Consider the following 21796-nt stretch of genomic DNA (forward strand, 5'->3'; position numbering starts at 1 on the left):
TGCTGCCAGAGCCGTGCTCGCAGCCGGGTCCCGTCGCGTGGTCTCCACCAACCCCATAAAGGGTGGGGGACGACGCTTGAACTGTATGGGATGGCCCCATCTCAACGTGGTGTCCAACCACGATGGCAGAACGCACCGCTCTTGCCAACACGCATAGCGGTCGGAGAGAGGGCGAGCAGACAGCTGACCGTCCAGGAATAACCCATATTCCTCGGCCCCTACCGCTTCCACACCGCGTGTGAACCAAGGAGGGCTTCCCATGAAAGGGAGGAGGCTCAGCGAGCGTAGGAGACGTACCAGAACCAGCCGCTGTAAAAACAACGAGCTGTCTAGACGTTGCGCTCGCGCCCGCTGAACAGGGAGCGAGCCGTCCGGCCGCCGCACCTGTGCGCATGCGCTGTCCGCAGGCTGTAGCCACAGCGCGCGGACCCGTCTCCTCACCTCCCACAAACTGTTGAAGGGAGGTAGAGGGGATAATGTGGGAAACCAGGAGACCGGTACAAGCGGCCGTATCCACGGCCTCGGGCAACGAGTCTCTGATCCGTCCACGAGGCTCCAAGGGACGCCGCTTCTTAGAAGCAGGTGAACCAGAGGCCATGTGAACACGCCGTCCGACCGCCACCCTACAGCCACCGGGCTGAGGGGGGGAAAGAGGCAACATGGAGGAATGCACCTCAAGCGTAGGAGGCAGGTGGCCTAAGGAATAACAGTCTGTCCGTGAGAATCGTTCCCGGTTCGGGGCGATTCCCACGGGCTCCTCCCACCAGCAGGCCGGGAGGAAGCGGGGTCCAGGCCGGTCCCAGCGTTCCGGGGGGCCGCCTCCATGATCAGAACGCCGAACAGGGATGTGGAAGTAAGCATCCTTGAGATCCAGGGATGTGAACCAATCGCCCTCTCTCACACACCGGAGCAACGCTCCGACAGTGAGCATTCTGAATATCCTTGCGGCAACGAATCTGTTGAACACGCGAAGATCCAGAATAGGTCTCTTTTCCCCTGACTTCTTGGAAACCAGGAAGTAGCGGGAATAAAACCCTGGGTGAGACTCGTGGGGGGAGCGACAGTGATGGCCCCCTTCACCAAGAGACGGGCCACCTCTGCTGCCAGAGCCGTGCTCGCAGCCGGGTCCCGTAGCGTGGTCTCCACCAACCCCATAAAGGGTGGGGGACGACGCTTGAACTGTATGGGATGGCCCCATCTCAACGTGTTGTCCAACCACGATGGTAGAACGCAACGCCGACTATCTGTCTCTGGAGGCGGTCGGGGGGCATGCAGCGGCTTTTCGTTAGGGCGCCATCCGGCGCCCGGACAGAAAAGCGCTGCCAGGGGAGGCTCCAGGCGAGGGTCACCCTCGCCTGAGTATCGGCCCACCCCTCCACGTTGGTGAAATCCGTGAAGGATTTTCACCGGGGCCTTCAGGGTTGAAGGGTCCCCACCGGCAGCAGTGAACAGGTGCTGCACAGGCGGGAACAGGGGGCACTGGGTAGCCCGCCGGGAAGAAGATGGGGTGCGAAAGCACTCGCCCTGCATATCATCAGATACGGGGACGAGAGGCGGGGCCGGCATGGGAATCCCCTTGATGGCCGCCGCCTCACCCATGATGGCCAATCCAGTTTCCCACGTTGGACGACGGTGGCGGTTGTAACCCGGGAGAGGGAAAAACCGGACGCCGAGTCACCGAAGATGTCGTCCATGGAGGCGTCGTCGTCGGCGTCGATGATGCCGTCGTCGTCGTCCAGGTGGATGGCGTCAGAGAGGTCCACCGCAGGAGAAAAGAAGAGATGCCTGGAGAGGATCCCCTCTTCAGGCAGCTCGCGGCAGGCGACACAGGAGAAATGTTAGACTATTAACAATAATATAAAATGATACCGTAATGCACCCGTTCTTTATCTTTGGATCTTTTGAATAAATGGATCAATATATGGTGAATCACAATGATCTGTCACGGTTAGCGGGTGGCAGGCAGGCAGGTAGGACAGTTCGGGTAAAAGGATCATTTATTAACTCAAAAGGCAAGGAACACGGGGGTTACGCGGGTAACACAGGGAACACCGGGAACACAGGTAACCCGGGGATTCCACCGGACGCGTTACGGCAACGTTACGGCTGCGGCACGGAACGGCTGCGACTCTGCCCTGCTTGCATTTCCACCGGGCGCGTTACGGCAGCGCAGCGTTGCCATGGGAGCCAGCCGTATTAACGCGAGATCGCGCGATAATCCTAAACCTAATGTACTTAACTTCCACTCCCAAAACGACTGCAATTAAATGCCACGCCTTGTCCTTCCGGCCATTGCCCTTATAAAAAGGATGATTTGGTACATAAATGACGTTGTGATATGAGCTGAGTATTGTGTTTTATTTTGAAAATTGACCGGATGCTCTATGGCTTTTACTTTTTCACTTCCTGCCCTGCTCGATCTGCTCTGTTGAAATTGACGCGGTTCAGCAATGGCTTGCGGCCAAAATAGAAATGCTACGGAATGATAGCGCTGCGGCACGGCGAGCTGCTCCTGGGACGTTGCTGAGACATTCCGCAGCCGCGCCCGGTGGAAATGGTCTCATTGATTAGAGTGGAACCGATCTGCTGCGGTGACCACGGCCAAGATGTGCCGCAGCCGTAACGTTGCCGTAACACATCCGGTGGAATCAGGCCTTAACACACAGGACACAACTCATCACAAACTAAAATGATCCGACAAGGAACAAAGGAAAGACAAGGGCTTAAATACAAAACACACACAGGGCACGCAACGAGTAACAGCTGAAACACATTAGGGGAGGGAGCAGTAATCACACAGGAGGGAAACCTGACATGTGGAGAAACAAGACCGATACCAAAGTAAAACAGGTAACACACCAAAACAAGACAAGGAAACCGACAGACCATGACATGATCGCAAGCAGAGGACCGTGAGAGTTATTGAGCAGCAGCTGAACCAGTCTAAAAATCGGACACGTTAACGGAGCACTGAACTAGGCCCTCTCGGATGCCATTTGTTTCACTACGACTCCTTTCAGCTGCACACCCCTCTTCTCCAGCAAAAAATAATTAGAGATAACGGCTAATAAAACGCTTGAGGTGGCGTTTTGAAAAGAAAAAACATAAATTTTTTTAGGACATGGCATGAAGGTAATTATGAGCCTTTGATTGATATCCATACATTTTTTGAGGAGACACATTCCTGTACCCCACTTGTATTGGAGTGAACGGAGATATCTACTTCTGGGTCCCATGATTTGAGGGACCCTTCCACAGCCCGCTTAAACAGCTGCAATACCAGGCTTGGCCGCTGAGCACTGGTGGATTGCGGAAGTATGCAGTGTTCCAGGGGGCTTGGAGCCGGCCCTGGGCATAGGCAGTATAGGCAAGTGCTAGGGGCGCCGTCACCCGCGGGGGGCGCCGAAAACGGGGGGAGAAAAAAATAAAATAAAAATTATATTACTTTTTTTTTTTACCAGTGCCATTACTACTATTATTTCGAAATATTATTTAAGCCCACAGCAACATAAAGTCATAGCAAAGACTATTAAATAATGGAGAAGCCTTTTTTCTGGGTACCTGCCCTCTGTGAAGGGGGGCGGGGTCAAGAGGCCAGCTGCCTGAATCTGACCGGAACGTGACCCCGAGACGACGAAAAAGATTAATGACACTATCGGAATTATGTCCAAAAGACTGAAGCCATCCGGCGCCCAAGGAAGGAAAAGAAGGAAAGAAGAGGAGGAAAAACGTGAAAAAGATAGAGGCACAGTAATGTCAATGTGATGAAGTACATGAAATTAATAGTTTAATGCATCATAGTTACCGTTGTTGGAGCAGAGTGTTAGCTTGCTAGCTTACTTCGGACGATAGCAACATTGTTTAATAATCAATAAATAGCTGAGTCGACGTGTGTTAATGTTACTACACCTTAAATTCATCAGGGACGTTTGGAAACTTAACGTTAGGCCTGTTCAGGTGTTATTTTACAGGTGTTTTTCCTGCTTGTATGTCAGTTAAAATGCTTTTAGTTGTCCATCCCCTTTGTAATAGGGTGGTTGTAAGCATTTGGTTTTATTTGTCACAGTTTATGTTTGTTTAAGTATCAGTGTTAAAGTGCAGTTGAAGTGTATTACTATGGGGCGCCGTTTGTAAAAACTCTGTTACAATTTTTTAGCTGATACATTTTCAACATTTAGCTCACTTTCCTCACATTTACCGCATTTTCCTCACATTTGAGAGAAATTCGTGTAAAACAACATGTTATATTTAATTGTCAACAATATGTTCAAATGTACAAAATCCATGTTAGAAATTATATCTAAATGTTATATCTAAATCTAAATGTTAAATATAAATATAAATGTTAAATATAAATCTAAATGTTAAATTTATATCTAAATGTTAAATCTAAATGTTAAATCTAAATCTAAATGTTAAATTTATATCTAAATGTTAAATCTAAATCTAAATGTTAAATCTAAATCTAAATGTTATATATAAATCTAGATGTTAAATGTAAATGTTAAATCTATATCTAAATGTTAAATGTTAAATCTAAATCTAAATGTTAAATCTAAATCTAAATGTTAAATCTAAATGTTAAATGTTAAATCTAAATGTTAAATGTTAAATCTAAATGTTAACTCTAAATGTGTCGCCAAGTGTAAAGCAAAATATTTAGAAAATATTCAAATCCCCAATGAAACCACGCCCGCTTCAAATCGCGCGGCAAAGATCGAGCGGCAAAGTCAAAGACAAAGTCAAGCAGGCATGGCCGGATCTCTGGGAGTCCTGGACATCAAACGGGTGGTTATTGCAGCTGTACGGGCTGCACTCCAGGGTGTAGCTCCCCCGGTCCAGTCCACATCAGCAACGGTAAATTAAGTTGTTTTAATTTGAGTTCTTTATGCAGACGAGGGGGTTAGCCACTGTTAGCTAACCCAGCCAGTTAGCTGTGTGATATATGCTAGCTGAAGTTTTGTTATCCACTCCACTGTAAGGACTCTGTAGCCTAGTTGACTTAGTGATTACCAGTGACAAAACCGACCACTTACTCTATGAAGCCTGTGCTGTGGTTAACATGTGTAATATTAACATACTTTGCCGCTATATCTCACATCTAAAATGCGGGCTCTTGTTTCAGGTTTCAACACCAGCGGTGCCCAGTGCCTCAGGCACTTCCAACTTTGCCACCACCGTCACATCACTGAGATCAGTAAGTTGTGATATAATAGCTGGATAACGTTTATGTTACCCTGAGAAGAATACAACTATTGATATAAAATAACTGGTTAATATTGAAGTTCAACACTGGTAATTTGAGGATTAGGGCTACAACTAACAATTCGTTTCATAATCGATTAATCTGATGGTTATATTCTCGATTAATCAATTAGTTGTTTGGTCCATAAAATGATAAAATGTTGATCGCTATTTCCCAAAGTTCAAGATGACATACTCGTTGTCTTGTTCTGTCCACAACCTAAAGATATTTAGTTTACTGTCAAACGGGACTAAAGAAACCAATACATATTATAAATAAAGGTTGTTGGTGTTATTATTATTTGAGATACTGGAATAAGATCATTTTTACTCAAACCGATTATAAATTATCAAAATAGTTGGCAATTAGTTTAATTGTTGTCAACTAATCAATTAATAAAGTGTTAATGTGAAATGTACTAACTTGATTGGCATATAATGATTTCATCCTGTGCATTGCAAAATTACATTAAATGTCAGCATGGAGACCTGTATGCAGTTCTTTACAACTTTACTGTTAAACTTGGTCATTATCAGCTCTATTAAGAAAAGTCTCTTGATCTGCTTGTTTTCAATAGGCTCCTCTGCCATCCATCCCTCTACGTAATCGGGCTCAATCGGGATACTTGAGACGAAGGAATGTCAAAACATGCACGAAGGATGTTGTATGTTTAACTTTTTCACCGGGGGTATCGGTCTTCATTATACCCAGAGGAGAAACTCGGACCAGGTTAGCTACGGCTGGCCTTGTTGGAAAAATTTCTTTTTCCACAGAATGGTCTGAAGACCAAGTGAGAGCTGAAATAACTGCTATCTTCAGTGGAGCATTTGGCTTATCAGAGCACCAGTCACTTCCATTTCAGTTTTTGAGCACCATCAAGGGGTGTAAAAAACTGATACCGAAGGTCACCTCCAATTTCCCCTGGGGTGGTAAAGAAGTTGCCTCCGTCTGTTCCAGCACATGCCTGTATATTATGGCAGAAATGGAAGTTCCTGCACAGGTGAGCATGTTATTGAATACATTAGTGTGGTAACTCGGCGGACAAAAGGCTCAGTCTAAATCGGGTGCTGCCCATTTATTGAACTCAGAAAAAGCTTTCAGCCCACACTAGTCCACAGTTTTTTGGCCCCTATATTTCCACAGACCTTGGGCCTTGATCTGTTACTGCACATGGGACGGAACACCCATAAACTGGTGCTCCAGTGATGAGCACACCTGTACTCAATAACTGAATCATCCCCCACATCCTATTCCAACACATACCTATATCTCCATTTACTAGCTAGATGTTGTTTACTCCCCACACCAAGAAAATATGTAATTTTTCAATCAGATACAATTATGTCTGATTTAATTACTGTTCAAGTTGCCTGTTTTTACATAGGAGTACCTTTTTCTTTTGTGCAGAACTGTAGTGTGGAGCTGTCTGATGACAGTGATTTTGAAAGCCCGGTTGTACAACGAAGGAGAGGTGAGTAAAAAAATAAATAAATTAACACCCCTCATTTGTATAGAAAATCCCAGTAAACAACTCTCGAACCTCTCGAGGTTAATTGCTGATCTGACTTGATTTTTGTGATGAATTGGTGACTTATTGCATTATTGAACTTATTGAAACAAGTATTGTTTAGGTTATTATTAAGAGTTACTGAGTAGATTCTCTTTATGTAGTGACTCAGAGACATGCACCGTCCAGAGCCCAGAGCGAACACTGTGAGAGGCAAGAGAGGGTGGAAGCCAGTGCTCCTCCATCCGATGATGGGATGGACCTACAGGGACAGCGAGGGCCAAATGAAGCTATGAATCACTTTGCAGATTTCATGTACAGTTATATGTATTAACTTAAGGTTTTCTCATGTAATATTTGTTACATTTTATGTTGGTCCATTTTGTTAGGGAATGAATCTTTTATCCTTGTGTCTTAATTAACAGTCCTATTGATATTGAAGAAGATGAAGCCATTGAGGAGGCCATAAGACGCAGTCTTTTAGAAGAGTCTGTGCAGGCCTTACAGGATTCAAGGTATACTTGCTTTGCTCATTTTTAACTTTCAGTGTTGCACCAGTCAAAATTAGAGTGGTCAGTGTGGCTTTCATGTGTGCTGGTAATAATCATTATCCTTTATGTTCTGAAGGTTTGCAGAAAGTTTGAGCATAGAAGAAATGACAGGAATTGTGAAAGCTCACAGTGAGAGGGTTGTCACAGAAGCATACAGACCAATCTACATCAGCCGAGGGAACGTGTGGACAACTGCCCTCCGACAGTTTAGTAGACGGAAATTCACTGAGTGCACCGATCTGCTGTATGTCACCTTTGCCAGTGACGAAGGCACCAACGAAGATGGAGAAGACCTCGGAGGGCCACGGCGAGAATTCTTCCGTCTGCTTGTGAAAGCCATCTTCAAAGAGAGTGGAGCATTTGAAGGTAATCTTTTTTTTTTTTTTGCATAATTGTTATGTACTTTACATCAAATGTACTTCTGTGCTGTGGTGGTACAATTATTTTACTTGCATACTGGGTAAGCTGCCCTCTTAAAGTTTGGGTAACATACATAATTGGCGCTTTATTAGCCAATTAAAGGATACTGGCTTTCTTTGTCGACATTTCTGTCTTTCAGAGGCTATAGTGGTCATGCTAGCTTGTTGGAAGGGGGCTAAATAGCAATAACAAATAATAAGTTAGGCTAAATTTATGCCCTTGACTTCTCACCTCAAGATAATAGATATCTGAATGAAAATGGGTACTCAAAAACGTAAAACCCAACACATCTTCAATAAACCTTGTAACATGTAACTTTATGCCAATCCCTTGCAGTTTATGCATGCAGTATAAATGTGTTTTTGCCTATTCTAAAATTCTATTCCATATACAGTTTTTCTGTTATAGGTTAATGGTATTCAGATTATTGTATGATATCTTGAGTGATTCTAGTTGTCTTTACTGAATAAACAAATTGCTTTTTGTCCTTTTGTCCTAGAGTCTCTAAATGGCTTCACTCCAAGAATGAACATTTCTCATGTGCAGAATGGAGTGTACCGCACTATTGGACAGATGATGTCTACCATCATCGTCCAGGGTGGTGAACCTCCAGCCCTCCTTTCTCCTCTGGTAGTGGACTACCTTCTGACAGGACACATCTTTCAGTTGAAGGTCACTCCAGATGATGTAGCTGACATGGAACTGAGAGAAGCCCTGAAGAAGGTATGATATGAGTGTGATAAAATGTTATTCGCTTCAATCCCAGTTTCTGAGGCATTTATTTAAATTCTGAATGCATCTATCATATCCTTATTTTTCGATTGCACCTTAAGGTTGATCAAGCATTAACCACAGAGGAGCTGGAGCAAGCAGTGGAATGCTGTGACTCATGGAGATACCAACTCGAAGGTCTTCCGAACCCAGTCAGCATGGACAACAAAGATGCATTTGTGCAGAATGCAATACTTTTCATTCAACGACAGAGCTGCTATGATCAGTTAGTTGAGGGTTTGAAGTACTACGAGGTAAGTTTAGACTTAAATGTAACTAATTGCATTCTAGTGTACAACAGATGGTGAATTGCTTGTGCATGATTTTTATAGCACACTGGAACACTGTTCAGTCCCATTCAAAATAAACAATGTGAATTATCTACAGATCGCACGAGTGTTCAGACACCGACTACATTACTTGCCCACCACCCCAATCGCTTTGCCTTTTTTATATATATATATATAATTAAAAAACAAGCTTACTGTAAAACACTAAGTATGCTATAACTATGTTATCAATATGTATTTGGATGATGCATCACAGGTTCTGCCACTCCTGAAAGAAAGGCCTTGCCTTAGGGTCCTTCTTGATATGCCCGAAGAACCCAGTGATGTCCCAGCAGATGTTGTGGCTACCCTCCTGAAACCCAACTACTCTGTTCTGGGAAGTAACAAAAGACCAAGAGAGGAGTTAATGGTGGTTAAGTTCAGAGAGTTTCTTCACTGTGTACAAGGTAAATGGATGTCAAATGTAGCATGGATTAAAAAAATAATCTCTTCCCTGATAAACTAAGTTTGCTAACCATTATTTTTATTATCAATTAATCTGCCAAATGTTTTTTTAATTGATTAGTTTGGTCCATAAAATCAGACACTTGAAAAATGTTTAACTGTCATCCAAACCTCAATATGACATCCTCAAGTATCTTGTTCTGTCCATAGCCCCAAATATTCAGTTTACGGTCAGAACAAACGAGAAAAATTCACATTTAGGAAGCTGGACTCAGAATCGTTCCTACCGATTAATTGATTATCAAAATAGTTGTTAATTAATTTAATAGTTAACTAATGGATTAATTGTTACACCTCTAATCCTAAACAAGTGTCTTGATTGGCTGAATAAGGTGTCCTGGTGGTGGAATAGAGCAAATGGTCCTTCTAAAAAAATTAGCATATTGTGATAAAGTTCATTATTTTCCATAATGTAATGATAAAAATTAAACTTTCATATATTTTAGATTCATTGCACACCAACTGAAATATTTCAGGTCTTTTATTGTTTTAATACTGATGATTTTGGCATACAGCTCATGAAAACCCAAAATTCCTATCTCAAAAAATTGGCATATTTCATCCGACCAATAAAAGAAAAGTGTTTTTAATACAAAAAAAGTCAACCTTCAAATAATTATGTTCAGTTATGCACTCAATACTTGGTCGGGAATCCTTTTGCAGAAATTACTGCTTCAATGCGGCGTGGCATGGAGGCAATCAGCCTGTGGCACTGCTGAGGTCTTATGGAGGCCCAGGATGCTTCGATAGCGGCCTTAAGCTCATCCAGAGTGTTGGGTCTTGCGTCTCTCAACTTTCTCTTCACAATATCCCACAGATTCTCTATGGGGTTCAGGTCAGGAGAGTTGGCAGGCCAAATGAGCACAGTAATACCATGGTCAGTAAACCATTTACCAGTGGTTTTGGCACTGTGAGCAGGTGCCAGGTCGTGCTGAAAAATGAAATCTTCATCTCCATAAAGCTTTTCAGCAGATGGAAGCATGAAGTGCTCCAAAATCTCCTGGTAGCTAGCTGCATTGACCCTGCCCTTGATAAAACACAGTGGACCAACACCAGCAGCTGACATGGCACCCCAGACCATCACTGACTGTGGGTATTTGACACTGGACTTCAGGCATTTTGGCATTTCCTTCTCCCCAGTCTTCCTCCAGACTCTGGCACCTTGATTTCCGAATGACATGCAAAATTTGCTTTCATCCGAAAAAAGTACTTTGGACCACTGAGCAACAGTCCAGTGCTGCTTCTCTGTAGCCCAGGTCAGGCGCTTCTGCCGCTGTTTCTGATTCAAAAGTGGCTTGACCTGGGGAATGCGGCACCTGTAGCCCATTTCCTGCACACGCCTGTGCACGGTGGCTCTGGATGTTTCTACTCCAGACTCAGTCCACTGCTTCCGCAGGTCCCCCAAGGTCTGGAATCGGCCCTTCTCCACAATCTTCCTCAGGGTCCGGTCACCTCTTCTCGTCGTGCAGCGTTTTCTGCCACACTTTTTCCTTCCCACAGACTTCCCACTGAGGTGCCTTGATACGGCACTCTGGGAACAGCCTATTCGTTCAGAAATTTCTTTGTGTCTTACCCTCTTGCTTGAGGGTGTCAATGATGGCCTTCTGGACAGCAGTCAGGTCGGCAGTCTTACCCATGATTGCGGTTTTGAGTAATGAACCAGGCTGGGAGTTTTTAAAAGCCTCAGGAATCTTTTGCAGGTGTTTAGAGTTAATTCGTTGATTCAGATGATTAGGTTAATAGCTCGTTTAGAGAACCTTTTCATGATATGCTAATTTTTTGAGATAGGAATTTTGGGTTTTCATGAGCTGTATGCCAAAATCATCAGTATTAAAACAATAAAAGACCTGAAATATTTCAGTTGGTGTGCAATGAATCTAAAATATCTGAAAGTTAAATTTTTATCATTACATTATGGAAAAGAATGAACTTTATCACAATATGCTAATTTTTTGAGAAGGACCTGTATGTGGCATGGATGGTTTATTCCAGGACTGGTTTGAGAACCCTTGATGTAGAAGATATTGCAGTGCATGTCATAGTACAATGTATTCAGTATCCTACTGCAGTCATAAGTGTTACAATAGGCATTTGTGATAAGTGTTTGCTCTGCCTTATTTCTACATTCTCCTACCTATGTTGAGGATAATTACAATATGTAATTTCACATTTCACTATGACGTGTCATGGTACGTCATACATGTCATGTTATCTACATATTTTGAAGTCAAGCTGTATGACAATTCTGTTTTGTAGATACACTTATAATATTCTTTTGTTCTGAAACTTTTCAACCTTGTAGAGAAGGAGCTTGGGGAACATCTTAACGGCAGGAACCTCACTGAGGCAGAAAATGCAGCAAAGTTCCTGCAATTGGATTTTCTCCCAGTCCAAAACTGACTTTTGTTCATGATGACACGAAGCACCTCCTCATTGCTCACACCTGCTCAAATGAGCTTCAGATCTTTGTTAATAGAAAGAATCTGGCAGATGACGATGAATTTGATTACAATTGTCTGGTGGCTCTCATGAATGGATCAATTTTTAGTGCTGTGTAGTCTCGAAAAAAATACGGGCGACCCGAGTTCGCGTCCTGGGTACGTCATTTCATTCTTGCCGTTGCCTGCCGCGAAACTCACCTGAATGGAATTTATGTGGCTGCAATTTCCCATGCAGTGTCTTTGTCATTGTGACAAAGGCTTATCAGTTACATTAATATTAACGTTAACTTTACCATGAGTTTTTGCCAGGAATATTTGGGTTCTAGGGATACTGTAAGATATTTATTACATAAAAAGTAAATTGTTAAGACTCATTTCTGTGATATAAAGGAAATTACAAAAATAAACCAACGGCAAGAATTAAATGACGTACCAAGGACGTGAACTCGGGTCGCCCGAATTGCAGGGCAGAATCTAGACCACTCAGCCAACTGCTGTTTCATATATTTGATGGAGTACATATAGTTTTATTAATATGTGTTGAGAAAATATCCACGATAACAATATAGGCATTTCTCAATTAATTTAATTACTTTATTTGCATCATTTAATCTTAAACCCGTAGTGAAAATATAGGCTGTTTGTGCTTCATATATGTACATTTATGACAAAATCGTGAGGACTAGGCTTGTGACGCACACACACATGTGGCGCTCACGCGGTAATAGCTCATTGGCGCCACCTAGTGATCATTATGTGCAAATGCACAGCCTCTCATTCAAATGACTTAGGGGTCATTTGACCCCTCTTGTGGCGCTAGTAGTAAATAAAAATGGCCCGGCGTTGCTAGTGTTAAAACGATTAAAAGCCACTTGCAAAAAAAACAGTTTGTGCTTTTCTTGTCCAATATCAACAGGTGATAAAAGTTCATGGAAAAAAATTGAAGAGAGGAATTTCAAAAGAAAAAAGTATATCTTTAATATTTTCATAAAGTTCACAGGTGTTAGTCATCTTACAAAGCAAGTTACAAATTGGTTGCTCGACTTTCACTGTTCTGGCATGATATAAACTTTACGTTACAACTTTCCAAAATCACTTATTCACAGGTTTGAGAGGATTAGAGAAGTACACATGGAGATCCTCTACAGGTGGATATACTGAGACACACACGGGAATAAAGTGACGCAAGAATTCACAATTAAGCTGGAATCAGATTATTTTTTTCACAAAAATGACTACCAATTGACTATCAAAATAGTTCAATCAATTCAATAGTTGATAACTAATCATCTCAGTTCTAAAATATATATATACATTTACATATTTACAATTTTGTGTAATACAAATTCCTGTACTCTGTGATCCAATGTTTTTCCCTTATTACCGTCATTGTCAAGTGGGTTTACTGTAACAACCAATTCTTGCAAGTCCTGTTGGTTAAGTGGGCAAAATGAGTAATGTGCAAGAGGAGTTGATAGTGAGTCCACTGTTCTTTCCTCAGCTGCTGATTCTGGGTAGTTTAGTAACAGAAGATGTCTGTCCAGTGTAAAAAGCTGAACTGGGGTCCTGTTTCCTTCAGAGGAAATTGAATGATTGTTAAATGCAGATTTAAACTCATCTATTGTGCGATTGATCCTGGGAATGTACACATAATGAAGAGAAAATAAATCTGTATCATTGTCCACATTCAAAGCCTCCATTGACTCTAGTTCATAGAAAATGGGTGCAAACACATGACTGCAGTTTCTGTTCAAGTCCCGATTGAATCGTTCAATTCGCTGGTTATGTACAGAGCTTCCAGTCAACACAGAATGTTCACCTCTGTGCATGCTCATGTCTTCCCAAACCTGGACATTCTCCCCTCCATGATCAGTTCTAATATGAAGGGGCCGGCCATGTTTGCTGATGGCTGAACTGAAGTGGTTCATGACAGTTTCAGCCCGATTGTTGTTGGAACACTGGAGAAACGTTAACATTCTACTGTAACCATCCATTGCCCCATGTACAACTAATTTCCATCTTATCAGTTTATGATTTCCATCTATGTGCCATATATAGTTTGGACAAGGCACAGTGTATACTCGTCTTTGTATAGTTGTTGTTCTCCTGGACTCAACACCAGCACCATCAACCCGTTGAACGGAGTCTCTGAGACGACGTCGCTGCACCACAATGTTTCTGGCACGCAAATGTCCATTAAGCATAACTTCTCCTACATGTGGATGTTCTGCTTTTATCTCACATATAGTTGCATCCAACTCCTCATCAGAAAGGTTACAAAATTTTGTGCGTCTTATGTTATATACCCGCATGAGCTTGTATAATGTGGGTCTGGAGATCCGCAGGATTGAAGCTACTTCAGAAAGTGTTGTACCTAGCAGCAGCAAACCCTCAATGTCTTCTTTGGAGATTAAAGTATGTTCACCCTAAAAAAAAGAAAAAAGGAAAAAACAGATATGACAATCACTAATATCATAACTTGTTTTTTTGCCATGCATAGGATGTAATCATAATATTCCACACAAGTTACTACACATCACATTACAATTTACATATTCCTACTTACAGCTGCAACGATTATTGATTAGTTAACAATTAAACTAATTGCCAACTATTTTCATAATTGATAATCGGTTTGAGTAAAAATGATCTTATTCCAGTATCTCAAATAATAATAACACCAACAACCTTTATTTATAATATGTATTGGTTTCTTTAGTCCCGTTTGACAGTAAACTAAATATCCTTAGGTTGTGGACAGAACAAGACAACGAGTATGTCATCTTGAACTTTCGGAAATAGCGATCAACATTTTATCATTTTATGGACCAAACAACTAATTGATTAATCGAGAATATAACCATCAGATCAATCGATTATGAAACGAATTGTTAGTTGTAGCCCTAATCCTCAAATTACCAGTGTTGAACTTCAATATTAACCAGTTATTTTATATCAATAGTTGTATTCTTCTCAGGGTAACATAAACGTTATCCAGCTATTATATCACAACTTACTGATCTCAGTGATGTGACGGTGGTGGCAAAGTTGGAAGTGCCTGAGGCACTGGGCACCGCTGGTGTTGAAACCTGAAACAAGAGCCCGCATTTTAGATGTGAGATATAGCGGCAAAGTACGTTAATATTACACATGTTAACCACAGCACAGGCTTCATAGAGTAAGTGGTCGGTTTTGTCACTGGTAACCACTAAGTCAACTAGGCTACAGAGTCCTTACAGTGGAGTGGATAACAAAACTTCAGCTAGCATATACCACACAGCTAACTGGCTGGGTTAGCTAACAGTGGCTAACCCCCTCGTCTGCATAAAGAATTAATTAATAATTAATAATCAAATTAAAACAACTTAACTTACCGTTGCTGATGTTGACTGGACCGGGGGAGCTACACCCTGGAGTGCAGCCCGTACAGCTGCAATAACCACCCGTTCGATGTCCAGGACTCCCAGAGAACTGGCCATGCCTGCTTGACTTTGTCTTTGTCTTTGTCTTTGACTTTGCCGCTCGATCTTTGCCGCGCGATTTGAAGCGGTTGTGGTTTCATTGGGGATTTGAATATTTTCTAAATATTTAGCTTTAGATTTAACATTTAGATTTAGATTTAACATTTAGATATAAATTTAACATTTAGATTTAGATTTAACATTTATATTTAACATTTAACATTTAGATATAAATGTAACATTTAGATTTATATTTAACATTTAGATATAACATTTAGATATGATTTCTAACATGGATTTTGTACATTTGAACATATTGTTGACAATTAAATATAACATGTTGTTTTACATGAATTTCTCTCAAATGTGAGGAAAATGCGCTAAATGTGAGGAAAGTGAGCTAAATGTTGAAAATGTATCAGCTAAAAAATTGTAACAGAGTTTTTACAAACGGCGCCCCATATATTACTGTTAATATTTCATACCTTTCATATATCATTCATAGGCTATATATACATATATATTAATTTCACTGCACTTTACTGGTTTTTGCACTGTGGTTAGACTGAATTGCATTGCAATGACAATAAAGTTGAATGAATCTCATCACATTTTCATTATTAGTCTATATTAATCTCATCTATAGCACACCATGCATGTTTTTTAATAAAGATGTAACATGCAGTCGTCACATATACTTCTCTTCAGATGCACTTTTAAAATATTTCAGTACCACCCCCAGTGACACAGCATCAGGTTATTCTGTCCCGTCTACCTCTGTCCCGTCTGTACCTCTACCTTCTGTCCCGTCTACAGCCCTAATACATTATTGTATTTTTTTTATACTTCAGTCGAGTGCTTGTTTAATCTCTGGTAAGAACCAAACTAGATAAACCATACTACATTTAATTGTATTTACAATAATTTGAATCTGAACTCTTTCTATTATTTTGCTTATGAATGCCTTTAGTAAACATCATGCATTTCTTTGCAGTATTTTGTGCATACCTTATTGTATGAGTGATTCATTGTCACTTGTTTTGCAAGACTTTTTTTACTGCAAAGTGTTTAATTATTAAAAGTTCTAACGTCTGCAGTATTTTGTGCATACCATATTGTATTCATGATTCATTTCTTGTTACATGGTTTGTAATACGTTTCGTGTGTTTCATTTTCTATCTAAAATCATTGAGTCTCAAAGACAAAGCTTTGTAGCTTTGAGTTTATGAACATTGGTAGTCGAATTTACTGTGCGATCCAAAGGGGTAGGGGGCGCCAGCAAAAATCTTGCCTAGGGCGCCAAATTGGTCAGCGCCGGCCCTGCTACCCAGCCAATTCTAGAGCTTTCTCATTTAGCACTAGACTTGCTGTAAACACCATACTCGGATGTCTCCATACCAAAAGATAGACGAAATCCAATGAATGCAGAACAACACAACCTGCGCATTGAATAGCAAATTACTAAATGTGTTTAAAATCGAACAACTTTGATTACGCCTGGGTAGCCTACTACCAATATTCTTCCATAACTGCTGCTGCTAGCTTTTTCTCAGAGTGAAAGTCAAAGTCAAATGTATTTGAATATACAGTCAGTGCGTTTACATGCAGAGTCATTATCGGATATAAAAATCGAATAAGACCTCAACCGGACTTTTTGCGTTCTGCACGAAAAAAGTCGGACACTCGTGCTGTGGGACTCGATTCAATAAATAAAAGTATGTGAGCATGAGCACGAAATCGCGTGATACCGGTTTGTTCACACAGCAGAGTTTTCAATGGAAAATGGCCCGTGTAATGTCGGTGGCCACTAGCACTAGCGATTAGTCAGTGCTAACGTTACGACCATGCTAACAGGAATTTGGGGAGACACTGCAGATAGGAGGACGTTAATAAACGTAAAAAGAGTAAAAGAGTCATTGGCTATATTTTAATCAACCTACCTCCTCCTGGTGGATCTCGACGGCCAGCCGCCGAAATTCTGTCTGGTTTGGTAACGGGATCCTCCGTTAGAACAAGAAGCGCCAGGGCCTGGATTTGCAGTTTGACCCCTGAATAATCTCTGCATCTCAGAGCTCTGTTGGGCCTGGTTTAGTTGACGAGAGCTGGTGGACAATGTCTCACCAGTTCCTAAAATGTTATTAAGTAGACCCACAGCTTCTGTGAGTCTCTCTCTATCCATCGCGAGTGCCAAAGTGGCGCAGTATTTTGACCGCCAGAACAGAAGCTGCCGCTTCTTCTGTCAGCCAATCAGGAACTGAGGAATCAAACTCCCTTCCGTTTCATTCAAACTCACTTCCGTTTCATTCAAACTCTCTCCCGTTTCATTCAAACTCTCTTTCACACACTACTCTCTTACATACACTACTATACTCTCTTACATACACTACTATACTCTCTTACATACACTACTATACTCTCTTACATACACTACTATACTCTCTCACATACACGACTATACACTCTCATACTTGCATGTAAAATGAGTTTAATAGTGTGTGTGTATGAGTATAGTGGTGTATATGCGAAATTATAATAGTGTGTGTAAAGGTGCGGCCACACCAGACGCGTATTTCGCGTACTATGAAATCGCCATTTTTTCCATAGGGAACCATTGGTTTACGCACGTATTACTCGTAGTACGCGTAATACGCGTGTAAGCAACATTGTACGCGCGTATTGCGCGTATGAGGCGCGTATATTTACGCGCTATACGCGCGTATATCGCGTACATTTCAAGAGTTCAAAAAATTGAACTTTTTACACTCATACGCATGACGATTAGCCATGTTGCCCAATCAGCGTTGAGCTTGACCCGACGTCACTGGCAGAGAGTAGTGAGCTTGGACAGAAGCATACGGCCGACATCTTTCTTTATTCTGTGTGGAAATAGTAACATAGTTACGCCATTAAATGCTTTTATGGAAACATTTCTAGCGAGAAATGTGCATTTTACTTTCATAATGTTCGCTCGGTGAATGTGAAGGATGTTTGGTTTGATAGTTATGACGAAGAGGGAACGCTCCGTTCACTTGCATGGACAGAGTCTCTGGTTACTAAGCAACCTCAACGTCTTGGCGGACTATTTCTTTGCTGATCAACACTACAGACACTACACGAACAGAAATGGAGGTGAATCAAAATATCATCGTCGCCGTGTGCGGCCGTCCTGTCCTGTACGACACCACGATGGTGTCGTACAGGGACAGGAACAAAACAGAGAGGGCGTGGGTCGACGTGGCAGAGAATATTGGCGTTCCTGGTGTGTGTGTGTGTGTGTGTGTGTGTGTGTGTGTGTGTGTGTGTGTGTGTGTGTGTGTGTGTGTGTGTGTGTGTGTGTGTATTTTGCTTGGCTTTAGCTATCGGTTGTGTTCTACTATGAAAAAAGTTACCGCCGGTTAGCGGTAGCACCAGTTAGCAGTAATATTAAGTGATACTACTACAACAGACTGTCCCGCTTGTCAGGTTACACAACTTAATATGTATATATGTTCTTGTCAGTGGACGTATGTCGCAGGAGGTGGAAGTCACTCAGGGACAGGTATAGCGCGTATTGCGCGTATTGCGCGTATGCGACCATTTTTGACACAAAATGGTCAAGCAACATTATACGTGCGTATCTCGCGTAAAAAGTATGCGAGATACGCGTCTGGTGTGGCCGCACCTTAAGACCAAGTATGAATTCTGTCCCAGGCGGCCCCTCATAGAAACGTCATGGGTTTGTATACTGTTGTATACTGCTGTTCTGCCATGTGATGGCTCAGTATTTGTGTTTCTATACATTAAACACAATGTTCAACATTTCATCTATGGTGTTTCTTTGGTAAAATACAGTACACAGAAAAGCCTATGGGTGGAACAAGGTTGAGGTAAAAAACTTGTTCCTTGAACTTGTTCCACCCATTTGCTGTTCTACAAAGTTTCACTGGTATTAGTAGATGGTTAACATACAATTAACAACTAATCTGTAAAGTGTGGGTTAATATATTAGTCAAGTATTAGTTATTAGCTTATGTATGTTATTCTAAAGTTGCAACTATTCCTCATTTACTAACAGTTAATAAATGGGGAATAGTTGCAATTTTAGAATAACGTCCCAATAACATATATAAACTATTAACTGATATTTAACAAGTCATTAGTAAGTAATTTACTAATAGCTTGTTCAAGATCTATTACTAATTTATAAGGTATAGTTATAAATTAACATAAAGTTAACAAGTCATTTATAACTCATCATTAACTAACAGTTTATTAATGATCTATTAACTATCTAAACGGCATCATTATAAATCCTTAACAAACACTGTTAACAAACACTTAACAAGTCATTAATAACTCATTAATTAACAGTTTACTTATGATCTATTAACGGATAGTTATTATAAAGTGTTACCGCGCATGGTACTGCCACATTGACAGTAGCTGCGTTTACAGGGACACTTATGATCCGATTAGATTCCTAATCTAAATAGATCTATTCCTATCATGCAATCCGAATGTACTGGATATATAGCATTTACAAAAGTGGTAAGTGTACGTCCGTATGTCTCTCGCGCACAACCGTTATGTTGGTAACAACAACCAATCTGAATAGGTGTATACATGTCGATTATAGCGGACTACACCACCTTGTCTATTCTGCATGGAATGATATTCAGATCAGAGAATTGTATTCCGATTGAGGCGAATAGATTATCATTTTTTGTTCTGATTGAGCTGTTCTTCCACTTCTAATCGGATCAGAAGTGTCCATGTAAACACGACTAATGTCAAGGCATGCACAATTCTGCAAGCAATTTGCAAAATTTGAAAATTTACAAACAATTAGGCTCTGAGCGGCTAAAAGGTAGCTGCCGGCCTGTCCTGGGAAATCCTAAAAGCTGGGGATGTCCTCTATGCTGGAGATGTGGATCGCCTGGCCAGAGAGCGTCCAGCATCACCTCTTCTAAGGTCGATGCCCCCCGAGGTCCCATCACAGAAGATCTCATCTATAATCAGGAGCGCCTTCTACTCCATCTCAGTTGATTCCAGCACTGTGCTGGGCCCAGCACCAGTTAGAAGCCGGTCTCTTCAAAAATATATAGTAATTATTTTAAAAATCAAAAATGAACAAAACTTTCTTCCAAATTAAGGAAATTATACTGGGAAAAGAATGAACCATTATGAGAAACGAGTGAACGTAATAAGTGGTCGAAAGACTTTTATCAACCACTGCCTCTGTCCCTTGACATTTAGTTTTCACCTGACGAACACAAACTGGCTGGGCGGTGCGCAAAGCCCGTACACAGACCCCTACAGGTAGCAAAAATCAAAGCAGTCTCAGCATAAACAGTATTAGGCTTTATAATAAGCTAGAAAAGCTATTTAAAATGTATCTTTCATTTCAAAATGTCTATTTCACATAAATAATCAACAAGTCAGACACCTTTGTAAACAGCAAATCAATAGCCTAATTTGAACGGCTGCAACAGATATAATTAAAGATGCGATTGCCTCAATCTCCTCCGCTGTTTTCTATATTTTTAAATCAGTGTAGGCTATGCTATGTTGGCCCGTGTTTAAATAGTCTAAATGTTTAGACCTACTAGAAGGATTTCGAGCAATGTTTTATTCGCAAAGACTGCAATATTTTTCAGTCATGCGCATGAAATGGAAACTCGATCTCTGAGCAATCGATTTCAGCACGTTCTTTCTGGACAGTGCCATTTACGAACGACGTAAGGAGTTTTTTTCTCAGGAGACTCCTAAGAGACCGTTCGGGAACCACGCCTATTCATACGGTTCATCTGTCATGGTTTTGAATTATGTTTTTTGCACTTTGGACTTTGGCGGCATCAAGTGGCCGTACATGTGTTATTTAAGTATTTTCTGTTCCCTTGCTTTGCCAAATAGCCCTGTCACCTGTGTCTTGTTGCTCTGGTCACATGACCAATCAAGCCATGTATTTTAGCCCTGCTTTTGCCTATGTTCAGTGCTTAGTCTTTGATGTGCCACGTTCGTACTCTGACTGAAGCTAAAGTCTTGTATTGGAACCTATTACTGATCCCCCTGTGTTTTGACCGCTTGCCTGCCCTCTGGATTACCCACTTGGATTTGCCCCATTGGTATGACGTTTTGGAGTTTTGTCTTTTCTGTTGGATTTTTTGCTCTTTTTGGATTTTGCCCTCATTTTGGAATTTGTGATATTCTGTGTTTGTTCCCAAAGACTTTGTTGTAATAAACAACCTTTCAGTTAAACTCTCTCTGCACTTGAGTCTATACCCTTCCCTTTTGTTAACTGGGTTCAGAGTAGAACTGTGGATTCGCAGATCCGGGCTCGATCCACAATTCTGACATCATCTACGCCACGTTTTCTGGAACGCCGCCATGTGCACGACCGATCTCGCCAAGTATATACTTGGCGAGATCGGTATATACTATAGTTTATTTACTATAGTAAACTATAGCATTTTCTGTAGTATACTATAGTTTACTGTAGTAAAACTACTATAGTAAGGTTAAAAAAAACTACAATATTTACTATAGTGTGGTGGTTAACATAATTCACCCACGGAACTATGGGTGGGGGGGCGTGTTTAGCACGGACCCTTTTGGCAGACGGAACGA

General features: G+C 41.4%; 2 protein-coding genes across 4 annotated transcripts; one reads left to right on the forward strand and one right to left on the reverse strand.

Annotated features, from left to right (window-relative positions):
* The first annotated feature begins 4530 nt into the window (after nucleotides 1–4530).
* Nucleotides 4531–11688, forward strand: LOC132455468 (uncharacterized). Its single transcript, XM_060049331.1, has 11 exons — nucleotides 4531–4857; nucleotides 5126–5197; nucleotides 5823–6245; nucleotides 6653–6716; nucleotides 6917–7067; nucleotides 7178–7267; nucleotides 7380–7669; nucleotides 8223–8446; nucleotides 8557–8748; nucleotides 9041–9230; nucleotides 11591–11688. Exons 1-11 carry the CDS (start codon nucleotides 4606–4608, stop codon nucleotides 11686–11688), a joined length of 2046 nt encoding a protein of 681 aa, XP_059905314.1. The 5' UTR covers nucleotides 4531–4605.
* A 1154-nt stretch (nucleotides 11689–12842) lies between these two features.
* LOC132456380 (uncharacterized) lies at nucleotides 12843–15351 on the reverse strand. Of its 3 annotated transcripts, XM_060050727.1 has the most exons (4): nucleotides 15104–15351; nucleotides 14747–14818; nucleotides 14036–14155; nucleotides 12850–13302 (listed from the first exon to the last, which is right to left on the reverse strand). In XM_060050727.1, exons 1-4 carry the CDS (start codon nucleotides 15206–15208, stop codon nucleotides 13249–13251), a joined length of 351 nt encoding a protein of 116 aa, XP_059906710.1. In that variant the 5' UTR covers nucleotides 15209–15351; the 3' UTR covers nucleotides 12850–13248. The 3 variants fall into 3 exon arrangements, 2 of the variants coding, with proteins under 2 accessions (XP_059906710.1, XP_059906709.1); XR_009525454.1 differs by lacking the exon at nucleotides 15104–15351 and having other exon boundaries at nucleotides 12843–13302; nucleotides 14104–14155; nucleotides 14747–15097; XM_060050726.1 differs by having other exon boundaries at nucleotides 12864–14155; nucleotides 15104–15349.
* Between the last annotated feature and the right edge of the window lie 6445 nt (nucleotides 15352–21796).

This window comes from Gadus macrocephalus, chromosome 4 (assembly GCF_031168955.1).
Source record: "Gadus macrocephalus chromosome 4, ASM3116895v1".
NCBI classification, from domain to species: Eukaryota; Metazoa; Chordata; class Actinopteri; order Gadiformes; family Gadidae; genus Gadus; species Gadus macrocephalus.